This window comes from Bicyclus anynana, chromosome 6 (genome assembly GCF_947172395.1).
Source record: "Bicyclus anynana chromosome 6, ilBicAnyn1.1, whole genome shotgun sequence".
Lineage (NCBI taxonomy): Eukaryota > Metazoa > Arthropoda > Insecta > Lepidoptera > Nymphalidae > Bicyclus > Bicyclus anynana.
Window position 1 is genome coordinate 4320305 of NC_069088.1, and position 12578 is coordinate 4332882.

The 12578-nt window shown below is 37.1% G+C and overlaps 1 protein-coding gene across 1 annotated transcript; it reads right to left on the bottom strand.

The window, feature by feature from the left end:
* Positions 1 to 580: 580 nt before the first annotated feature.
* On the bottom strand, positions 581 to 2809 carry LOC112048707 (inosine-5'-monophosphate dehydrogenase). The gene has a single exon (XM_024086352.2). It carries the CDS (start codon positions 2415 to 2417, stop codon positions 882 to 884), a length of 1536 nt encoding a protein of 511 aa, XP_023942120.1. The 5' UTR covers positions 2418 to 2809; the 3' UTR covers positions 581 to 881.
* Positions 2810 to 12578: the final 9769 nt, after the last annotated feature.

Sequence of the window (12578 nt, forward strand, 5' to 3'; positions counted from 1 at the left end):
AAATATTGTTATCTCTACATACTTACCCTTCTTACCATAACCAGAAGAAAACATAGCCATAAACCGATACTAATAATATTGTAGTTAACCTTTTTTTTAGGCTTGCATAGTCCACAAGGAAATCTTATAGTTTCGCTATGTCTGTCTGTGGTTTAGCTCCACAGATATCTACAGAACCCTACACTGCGCGTGGCACGATACACTTGGCCAGTTTTTATTTTTAATGAGTAGGTAAATCGGATATTTTGTAATTAAATCATATAATTTTATGAGAAGATAATTATATAGGTACTTTCCTAGTTCTAAAAGCTATTGCATTGAATATGGAATGTTGCTTCAAGTTGAAAAAGTAGGAGGCATTGAGGACTGTTATTCACATGCTGACATTAAGACCTCTTTAATCTTTAACATCTATTATGCTTTACATTGCTCCACTGTGATATTTTTATTGCAGTTGATAGAATTGGCAGTTACAAGAAACATCCATTGCTCTGCCCTGCATCATTTAATTATACTGATAGAGCTCAGTAATTTATTTGGTTTTATTAAATTATTGATGTTTTAAACAAGAATAAAATAGTTCATTATATCAGTAAACTTTATTTACGAAATATATTTTACATCTGGTCCGTTTCTTAGATATTAACAAGAACATGACATAAGAAACAATATGTACATAAAAAATGGAATTTTATAATATCAACATCTGCAGTTCCATTTAAGCTTAGCTTAAGTACATAAAATATTTATTTTTGACTTTATAGTATACATCTCATGTGATCACAAAAATACATAAAAAAATGCATCATAATACAAAATCTGAAACATACATATCACAAAGGTACATAAAGGTTTACTAATACTCAAAATGTTGGGATTATTCAAAATAATCTTTTCTCATATGAAAACAGACCATGCACATTTCCTTCTAGCTGAGCAGAGTATGTTCTCTTCATGAATCTGAGATCGCCTGAATAACTCATTTCTTTTAATTTGAGCACAGAGCGAGCCCCGATGTCTTGGCAGCTATGCTGCATGCCAGCTTGCAGATACGGGAGGAACCGGAGCACGGAGCCTTTGTCAACAATACTCCCGCTCACACCTTGAGCTACTCTATGTTTATCAGTTTCCTTATGAAAATAGCGACTCATCGCAGAACCTTTCCCCTCTTTGTTCTCCATGGCTTCCAAGCTTCCCATTCCTCTATATTTCTTGAGTCTCACTCCATCAGAGAAGAAGTATTCTCCCGGAGCTTCAGAGGTACCAGCAAGGAGAGATCCCATCATGACAGTGGATGCTCCTAGAGCAAGTGATTTTACAATATGTCCTACAGATTGAATACCTCCATCTGCAATAACTGGAATGTTAAACTGGCGAGCGTATGAGGAGACTTGGTACACGGCTGTGGCTTGAGGGCAGCCACATGCCATCACCTCTTGAGTAATACAGATGGACCCACTGCCCATACCCACCCTCAAGGCATCTACGCCCGCTTCTATGAGATTCTTGGCCTGCATCCTTGTTACAACATTCCCACCAATCACTTGTATGTCAGGGTAAGTATTTTTAATGTACTTAATCATTTCTATCTGGTAGGTGGAGTTTCCTTGCGAAGAGTCTAAAACAATAACATCTACACCATTGTTAACGAGCAGTTTAAGACGTTCTCTGTCAGCCTCTCGAGTGCCAATCGCAGCCCCAACCAACAACTGCTTGTTGGAGTCCTTGGAAGCGTTAGGGTAGCTGCGGGCTTTTTTCAAGTCAGTTCTGGCGATTAAAGCTACAAGTTCACCTGACCCATTTATGATTGGCAGTTTTCCTTTTTTACTTTTCTCCAGTATGTAGTTGGCATCCTGTAATGTTACCCCAGATTGTGCAGTAATCATTTCAGTGATGGGAGTCATCACTTCTTTAAGACTCAACTGAGGGTCGCCTTCCCTGAAGTCAATGTCTCTGGAGGTCACTATGCCGATGAGGCGTCCGCCGAGCTTACCGTTTTCAGTGATAGGGTACCCGGTGAAACCGTTTCTCTTTTTCGCCTCAATGACGTCAGCGACGGTGTTGTTAGGTCCCATACACACTGGGTCTCTGATGAAGCCGTGCTTGTACTTTTTCACTTTATGCACTTCGTTGGCCTGGTACTCGGCGGTGCAGTTGTGGTGGATGATGCCGATGCCGCCGCACAGAGCCATGGCGATCGCCATGTCCGCTTCGGTTACAGTGTCCATGGGAGTCGACACTAGCGGCGCCTTCAAGTTTATCTTCTTTGTGAGTGGAGATGTCAAATCCACTTCTTCCGCAGTGAAGTCAATAAATCCAGGCAGGAGTAGGAAGTCGTTGTAAGTCAACCCTTCGCTGTTAGCGAAGATCTCCTTAGCAGAAAGACCATCTCGTAGGTCTCCTTCGCCGTCCGACATAGTGAAAACACGTGTTAGTATTTATGCACAATATTTCACTTTACTTGAATGACGTTGATCTCCGATCATATAAAACTTAAATAACTTTGAGGTATTTTTGGTAGACTCGGTAGGTACTTTTCCAGTAAAGTGTGTTTGAAACTGAAACGGTACACGTGGTTTGTGTACTTTCGACGTCCGGCGCTCCGGCGTGCGTCCGGCTATTATTTTTGTGTGACAATAAATTGATTTACAGTGACAGTTTTTATTACTTAAATATCAATAACTGTAAATAGTTAACGGATGATTCGAAACTGCTTTCAATTTATGTACCTATCGAAAAGACTTTTAGGCCGGCTTTACAAATTAGAATGATTTTTTTTCCAGGCATAACTTTTATTAGTACCTACTGTCAATTGTCAATGTCATTGATTGTCATTGGCCTTGTCAATGTCTATTGGCGCCACAGATTATTAGGAATCGGATTGGTTAACACAGATAATGCTTGCTTATTCTGGGTTCTAGCTTTATTGTGATTTTAAGATTAGCTCGGAGGATATTTATTGATTGACCACCATACCACAAATTTAATATTTTAAAGAAAGTCATGTTACTTACAATTTTTAATTTATGAACGGCTGGACAGATTTGGCTGAAAATTTGATGGAGAGATAGAATAGGATCGGGCATATTATATTTAGGGTGGCGGTAGCCGGTAGGGTTATGGTATGGTAGGTGTAGTACCTATTATGGTAGGGTAGGGGTAGGGTTTAAAGACTAAAGCCAGTCTTCTGGTCACGGGAGGCGGCGAATAATTGCTTTGCGATTTCCTTAAAAAAAGCGGGTCCCTATGGTCCTAACGTTTCGGTTTCGACCCCAAACGGCTCACATATGTAATCTTTAACTAAATTTGCTGTATTTGAGCCGCTTGAGGGTTTATGCTGATGTAGCAACAGCTCCCGCACAACCTAATGTGCTAGGAAGGTGTGATGGAGTCCACGCAAGTTGCGTCACACCAAAGGCCATCTTCCATGGCATCAATGACATACCGTCCGGTTTCTTGCCATCGTCGCAAGCCAAGTCGTTAGGTTCTAAAACGGCTGGCACTTAACCTGCACCACATATTCTAACAAACTCACCCTTAGATTAGTCCCCCGTTGCCCTCTTCATATACCTAACCGTGGTTCCTTTCTGGCAGGCCAAGAGTGAATAGGAATCCTCCAAGTAAACAAGTGCGTTCATCCATAGGCTTACCATCGCGTAATTGCAGAGTAAAAAAATCTTTCACTAGTAGGTGTTTCAATGAGTTTTATTATTATTGTAAAGAACAAATTTATAATTCCCGCTATAAACGCATTCACAAACGGAAGCTGGAAGGGCATTGCATACTTTGAAGTCGAAAGAACGAAGAATCAAAGCGAATTGTACAAGGGACATCAACTATACGTAAGAATGCAGATTACCTACTGTGATCGCTGGGTAAAAGTGTGAACGAGGAACCAGGTAGATAGATCGGAAAGTTGCTGGACACACTCTGCGATACAAATCTTGATATAAATACTTGATTTTAATATTTTTTAAATCGTATGCACACCTATTGCAGTTGTCCACTGCGTGGCGGCAATAAAATTTAATAGAACGTATTAAAATGTCTCGTAAATGAATAAATTATTAGGTACAGTTAGTTATAAATGAATAATTAATTAGGTACATGCATTGATAATTTTAGTATTTAACATCATACAGGTTATAAACGTCATATTGTACTATAGGATGCCTGCGGCCTCATTCAAGACTTCTGATTTTCACGTGGATTTTTTTAGGATAGAATCTTATTTCTTCTTCAAGGGGACCTTGAAGCAGTAATAGGCTTCAATTTATTTAAATCTGTTCAGCGGTCAGTGAAAGTCCCATTTAAATCTATGGGAGCGCGCGTGTGGTGTATGAATTAAGCTCCCATAATTAATATAAAAAGGTATATTTAATATTACCGTAGTTTAGTTAGAGTTTTATAGTATTGTGTAGGTAACCTGAGAACTTTGAAATCATAGATAGACACTTCAATTTTATTTTTATGTATTATTGTAATGTATTACTGATTATATTGTAATAAAGTATTTATGTATTTGTAATTGTAAACAGTAGGCAGATATCCTTATAACAGATTGCAAAAGAAGATTTTATTCACAAAGACGCATTTTCACAAAAAAGCACTAAATCGATTTGAATGGTTTATTTAATAAATAGGTACCTATATAATTTAAAGATGGTTCCTAGTACCATGCTTTCTGAATTAAAAGCAAAACAAAATAACAAGTAGGTCAATAAAATAATCATTGAAATAGATAAGTAATTTAATGGTCATCCAAAGTCAAAAAATTTAATTAAATTTATTACACACATTTAAATTCACAAAGTTTCTGTTGTCGACATTCCTTTCTTCAATGAAGATACTATTTATTTTTAAAATTAATCTTAGGTGCCTGATGCATTCTCTCAAATTCGTCGTATTCCTTATACCTAAGCCTCTCGTATTTATTCCTCTTTGACACACTGATCACCTATTCTAACATAGCCTTTCGGGCATTTATCACCATTAAAATTAGATCTGTCTGCTAAAGACACATCGGTAGCATTCGAACTATCACCAGATGGAGCGCCTGGCTTTACTGGACTGGTCTTATTAGATGACAGTTCAGAATCACTGGCAGGCCTGATACCTGGTAAATTACCTTGCGGAATAATCAGTGGCTTTACCAGAACACCATCATCGTTGTTGATTGAAGTTTCAGAAGCATTTTTGAAATTGCTGTTTGCCGACATCTTTCTCGGTGAATTCTTTTCTGTATTATGAGTTTTTACTGTGAGGTTTCCTGATGATAAATTTAAATTCTTGTCGTTTTCTTTATAGATCGTAAACTCTTTAGATGAGTTAAATTTATCCTTGATGTTGATTTCAGCAAAAGGTATAACAAGTTGTATTTTTTCCTTTAGCACTGTATGGTTTGAAGAGTTAGACGGAATAATTATTTCTTCTGAATGTACCACTCGAGACACTACTAGTTCTTGACTGTGAATATTATCCAACGCCAGTGTATATAACACAATGATTAATCTCAACATAATGCAATGTTTTCCTTAAATTGCAACTTCAACGTGGAAAGAGGAATGTGTAGCACTCACTTGTTAATCAACTTTGTTTTAAGACTAAGTATAGGCTTACGGATAATTATTTTTAAACTTGGAGACTCCCTTTGACTTATAATACATTAGGTACCTATAATAGAAACAAGTTAGTTAGGTACATAATCGCACTACAATGCGCTTTTTACACTTAAGGCTTTAAACTAGCCAACTTGAAACAACTATCATGACTTTGTGATAAAATTACAAAGGGGGAAATCTTGTGACGCATTGTAAATTGCTTGTACGGCCTTGTCACTGTACTCGTCTCGTATCATGGTTGTGTAATTGTTCATATAAAGTGCTACTTTGATTCCTCGGCAACGTTTTACACAATCGTTAAATAATAAATAGTACATAGGTAGGTACTTAGTAAGACAACTCAATGGAATAAATAAACATGAAGGGCTGTGGAGCTATTGACGTAGTCTATATCTTTATCATAATCAAAAATGTCAGAGAATGAGAGTTTCTTGGCTGAAAGGGAAGCTAAATTGGTAGTTGTATCATAGATATTGTATTTTACGAGTGCCATAAGATGATGAACAGTGGAAGTTGGCGTCTTAAAGGGTCTTGTAGGTCTGTAGTCTTGTAGGTCTTTAGTTTTGACGGCCTCCGTGGCGCAGTGCGGTAGATTTACAAGACGGAGGTCCTGGGTTTAATCCCCGGCTGGGCCGATTGAGGTTTTCTTGACTGTCCAGGTCTGGCTGGTGGGAGGCTTTCGGCCGTGGCTAATTACCACGCTACCGACAAAGACGTACCGCCAAACGATTTAGCTTTCCGGTAAGATGTCGTGTAGAAACCGAAAGGGGTGTAGATTTCCGTCCACCTCCTAACAAGTTAGCCCGCTTCCATCTTAGATTGCATTATCACTTACCATCACGTGAGTCAAGGGCTGACTTGTAAAGAATTAAAAAAAAAGTTTTCTAGGTCTGTAGTCATGTAGGTCTTTAGTCTTCTAGGTCTGCAGTCTTGTAGATTCATAGTTTTGTAGGTCTGTAGTCTTGTACACAGATATAAGAGGTAACTAGATTTATAAAGTGTCAATTCTTTGTATTGGATCCAGCATATCCAGGGGCGTGGCCTAAATGGCTGTTTAATATTTAGAGAAAAATTAAATATGTCACTCTTAGTTTAGAGTTGAGTATTATTTATTCCTTTTGGCACAGAACAGAACAAGACTGCTAGTACATGCGCGGACACGCTTGCGATGTTCCGCACACCCGGGTGTACGCGGGCCACGCCCCCTTGCTACTTCTATTGCTAAAAGTGTTAGCTTTTAGCGTTGTCTGTTCTGTGGTCTTGTAGATCTGTTGTAGTCTTGCAGGTTCATAGTTTTGTAGGTCTGTAGTCTTGTAGGTCTGTAGTATTGTAGGTCTGTAGTCTTGTCGGTCTGTAGTCTTGTAGGTCTGTAGTCTTGTAGGTCTGTAGTCTTGTAGGTCTGTAGTCTTGTAGGTCTGTAGTCTTGTAGGTCTGTAGTCTTGTAGGTCTGTAGTCTTGTAGATCTGTAGTCTTGAAGGTCTGTAGTCTTGTAGGTCTGTAGTCTTATAGGTCTGTAGTCTTATAGGTCTACTAGCGGAGGCCTGCGACTTCGTCCGCGTAAAAATCGATGTACACTTTCAACTCCTTCGCCCCCTTCTATGTATACTTTCGTATGTTTTATATTTATAATAGTCCACTAATGATTTTACAATAATATAACTCAAAACATGAACGGTATAGGGTAGTTGACTAATAGTAAATTTAATATAACCAATGTTAATTTCGTGTAGTACATAGAATAAGGGTTCAAAATATATTGATATCAATTGATAAAAGTTAAGGATTTCATAAAAAACTCATTTTAAATATCACGTAATTTTTAAAATTTTCCAAACATCATAAACGCTGTCGTTGTCAAACTAATTGTTAACTTATGTTTTTGTCAAACGCTTTGTTTGTAGGGGATTTATTATAGTGACGTCATGAAACAGTTGAAATATAGACCTTCATGGCCGACAGGCGTTTTGGCTCGTATTGTCAAAAACAAATTTAAAAACTAAAATTTTCATGGAATCACGTCTCAAAAAAAATATGAATTATTTTTTTCAATCTAGTAGAACTTTAATGAACAATTTAAGACCATTAAAAATAGTGTCAACTAGCATATAGTTTTACGTTTTACGTTGTTGTTTGTAGTTTGTACAATGCCTTTATATCAGCGTATACCTATATTTATATATATGAAACGCGCGGCCGAAGGCTGCGCATTTTAGCATTTTATGTGCTTAGATAAAGTGCCTTGCCGACGCCTTGTTTTCTCTAGGTCACATTTCGCATTTTTTTATGAATTATAGACAATTTATTATAACTGTGACTCTAAAAATGGAGGACTTTCCATACAAGCTTGAAACCCCTATGGATTTTATTTTTGCTATAAAAAGTATCCTATAACCTTCTCCGTATTATGGTCTCGAACGGTGCCACGTTTCATTTGAATTCATTCAGTTGTTTCATCGTGATGGCCGGTCAACAAAAATACGGACATACAGACAAACTTTGGCTGCAGTATCGATTGTATAATGCCCTCCAATAAAAATGATCAAAATATCTTCAATGTACAGAATTTTTTCCGTTACCGTTTTATTATAAGTATGAAGTGCGACATAAAAAAGAGAAGAAGCTAATATAATGGAAATAATAAACTTGTTGTGTGGCAACACCACGTTTACTGTCATTATCACAAAGATCTGTCATTATAGAGCAACCAATTATTATTGATAGTTTTAACAGATTATTAAAATCATACTGGAAACTAGCGGACGCCCGCGACTTCGTCCGCGTGAAAGTCGTTGTAAACTTTCAACTACCCCTACCCTACCACTACCCTACCCCTACCCTACCCTACCCCTGCCCTACCCCTACCCCCTACCCTACCCTACCCTACCCCTACACTACCCCTACCCTACCCTACCCCTACCCTACACTACCCCTACCCTACCCTACCCCTACCCTACTCATTAAGGCTGCACTTCTTTATTTAATCCCCCCCCCCCCCAAGTCGAGCGTCGAGTCGATGCGTCGAGCGCGGCAACCGTTACACAAAAATAAACCATATAGCATGAATTAGTATTCACGCGCGATGGTTTAGCGTATTTCTTGTATAACTTTGGTGTTTCTTTACCGATTTTTATGATTCTTTTTTTATTGAATAGGTAATAATGTTAACTTTTTTTGTTAGGGATGAGTGATGAGTGTTATAAACATAAAAGTAGACAAATTTAATTAGAAAGCTCCGAACTGCTAAGCTATCGGGAGTTACACGTGCTATTGTGAGTCAACCATAAAAGATAGACATATATATGCTATTGTGTTTTTATAGATAATTTTAAGGAGAACATTTCCGTCATACATGATTTCTATGTAGCTTTAACCATTAAGGCTGTACACGCGACGGAAACTTAAAAAATTTAGTAACTTCTCCCGTTTTCTCAACATTTCTCTTCACTGCTCTGCTCCTATTGATCGTAGCGTAATGAAAAGTATACTATAACCTGCCCAGGAGTATGTAGAATAATTGTACCAAGTTTCGTTAAAATCCGTCCAGTAGTTTTTGTTTCTATAAAGAACATACAGACAGACAGACAGACAGACAGACAGACAGACAGACAGACAGACAGACAGACAGACAGACAGACAGACAAAAATTTTACTGATTGCATTTTTGGCATCAGTATCGATCACTAATCACCCCCTGATAGTTATTTTGGAAATATATTTCATGTACAGAATTGACCTCTCTACAGATTTATTATAAGTATAGATTAAAAAAATGGAGAATGTTACCAGACACACAGACGGACGGACGGACAGACAGACAGACAGGGCCGGATTAAGGAGGTCAAAGGGCGGACGAAGTGGCGGGCGTCCGCTAGTAAATAATTAAAATTCCTGGAAAATGTCTACGTAGACGTACGTACGTACATCCAATTTGTTTATTAGTATTATATGAAGTTTCCAGGATGTGATGACTAAGGAAATAATTATATAGGTAAATTATTATAAGAGTATCTAGATAAGTTCTTCTCATTATTGAGCGTGATGTTGTTAATTTTGTACTCGGGGCGATACCTGTGAACGGCACTAATGAAGGTTTCAAGTATTTAATGTAAAACATCCCAAAAAGGTCATTTAACGCATTACATTAACGAGGTATTTTAAATCTCAGCAAAAAACTGGTTTATTTGGAATTTGGAATTGAGGATAATTTGTATTAAAACACATTATTTTATAAGAATTTTAATAATATAGCTACTTTTAATATTGTGATATGTTTATTATGGCTTTTGTAAATGCATTAATAAGTAAACGGACGATACCCAAAGACATTTATTATTATTTTATTAATATTCTTTTAATTATCTATTTGTATTTGACGAATTCTCTGGCGCAGTTGGTAGTGCTGTGGTCAGATCAGAGGCAACAGTGGGGTCCTGAGTTCGATTCCCGATATTTTTAAAATTGCTTCAGGTCTGGCATGGCGTATGGCGGTAGGCATCGGCCGTGGCTAGTTACCACCCTACCGGTAAAGTCGTAACACCAAACGATTTAGCGTCCCCATACGATGCCGCGTAGAAGCCGTCATGGGTACAATAACTTGTACCTACCAACCTATTCCAAGTATAACCCGCGGCACGTAACTTTAGCGCTGAGCGAAACACGGTGGGGATAGCTGCGCATCGGTACTGTCGCGCACACAATACAATTATTACGTTTATTAATTAATAAGTAAATAATTTTAATGACATTATTTTAATGTTTATGTTAAATAGTAAGTCTAGCTATAAACGAAATGTGGGGTATTGCTGTGCATAGGTACTGTCACGCACGCATAATTATATTATACTTATTAAATAAAATATTGTGGTTATTACTTCTATATTACAAAGTTCACAGTGTAGGTGTTATACGAGTAGTTTATAGTTCAAATTTCCAAATATTTTCAAAGACATCGTTTTTTTAACAAGTATATAGAATGTAAAAAATAAAAACATTATTGCAATTATAATTTTTTAATTCAGATAAATGTAAGTCTAGATATGTAAGTTCTAGTCTAGTCTGAATCAGACAATGGTAACACGCCTTCAATGGTAACTCAACAAGACTTTTTACTTGTTGACTTATGACTTTTTAAATGATTTGATAAAATACTCGTAGCTTCGCCAATCTCACTTTTGAGCTGTTTTAAAGAATATATTAATTCAGAAGATTCTCTTTTTAAAAAACAATGCACGTCATGCACCATTTTCCGTGCCTGTCTTCTCAAAACAGTATTTCTTCTAGACATATTCACTGTAAAGTCTCAAACAAACTAAAATATATATATTTAACAAATAAACTTAACGAAAACCAACAATAAAAATTAATAGCAATAACAAAACAATTCAGAACGCGACTGTACACTGGGAGTTCGCGGAGCGTCGTATCAGTGCCGGGGACCGAATACGACTAGAGAGCCAATCACCGCTACGGACGCTACGCACGCCCGCCCTTCATACCTGCAGCCCCCCTCCGATACCGTATTTTAGACTTCTGCGCATAAACGATCAGCGCTAAAGTTACGTGCCGCGGGTTGTATACATAAGCTTTCATCATAAACTGCATCGTCACTTAAAATCAGGCGTGTTTGCAGTCATGGGCTAACTAGTAACAGAATAAAAAAAAAATAGAAAATAAAAAAGGTAGGTACCTACCTACCTACCTGCCAGAGTTCATTGATTTGTGTAATTAAATTATACGTACCTACTATGCATATTAATTATTATATGTGTATAATTATGTACCAACGACGTTCCCTCTGCCAATTTACCTTTGTGGCTCCCAACATTAATAAAATTTTAATTTCAGAAATCTACATATAGTGTACCTATGCTAAACAGATCCACACATTACACAATCATAAACTACATATTCAATAGGATTTATATAAATATACGATACTCGTAGCTTTATAAGGTCATTGCTCATTATAGTATGCGCATTATCATCTGAGTCGTCCGGTCATAAAAGTCAAAAAAGATAGGAATGTGCAGCGCGCCTACCTGCGCACCCTAATTATCGATAAACGGCTACCTGCGCACGTGCTAATGATGAGTCAATAATGATTTGGACGATTCTGATTGGTCGGTTTCTAATGTAATTGCATTGCGTATTTTTTTTGCTATAAATGTGTTTACTGCAATTAAATAAATACATTCATGTGTTACTCGTTGCGCACTATGGATACTAATATATAATAAATTTGGCAGAAGACGAAGATTCTGATGATGAAGACTCAGATGAAGATTAATTTTATTTAGTTAATAATTATATAATATGAAATATGTATTATATTAAATCAAATATTGTTATTTTTTTTAATTTTGTGAACAAGATACGATAATAAACTTTACTTATCGATAATATGTCTTTCATTGTTACACCCTTCACTAGACGGCTCCATAAGACCCATAAGTGCAAGCGAGATAGATATAGAGAAATGATTTATGGCCCTAAGACTCAGTTGTTAATGCTATTAGTATAGAGCCGCATAATAAGCTACGTGATAGTAGTGACAGCCCAGTAGATATGACCTCTGCCTCCGATTCCGGAGAGTGGGTTCGAATGCGGTACAGGGCATGCACCATCAACTTTTTAGTTGCGTGCATTTTAAGAAATTAAATATCATGCGTCTTAAACGGTAGAGGAAAAACATCGTGAGGAAACTTGCATACCAAATAATTTTCTTAATTCTCGGCGTGTGTGAAGTCTTTGGAGTGGTTTCCAAGTGAACCGTATCCTACGAATATAAACTTGTTTGTTGTATGAACAGCTAAAATTATTTGCGACCAAGTTTTATTTTAATTCATATCAGTTGTCGAAAAAATGTAGACAAACAGACATAAATTAAAAAATAAACCCGTAAAAGTCTTACTATAAGAATAGTTATGATACATTCTAACCGTGGTGCTGCCGGTGACG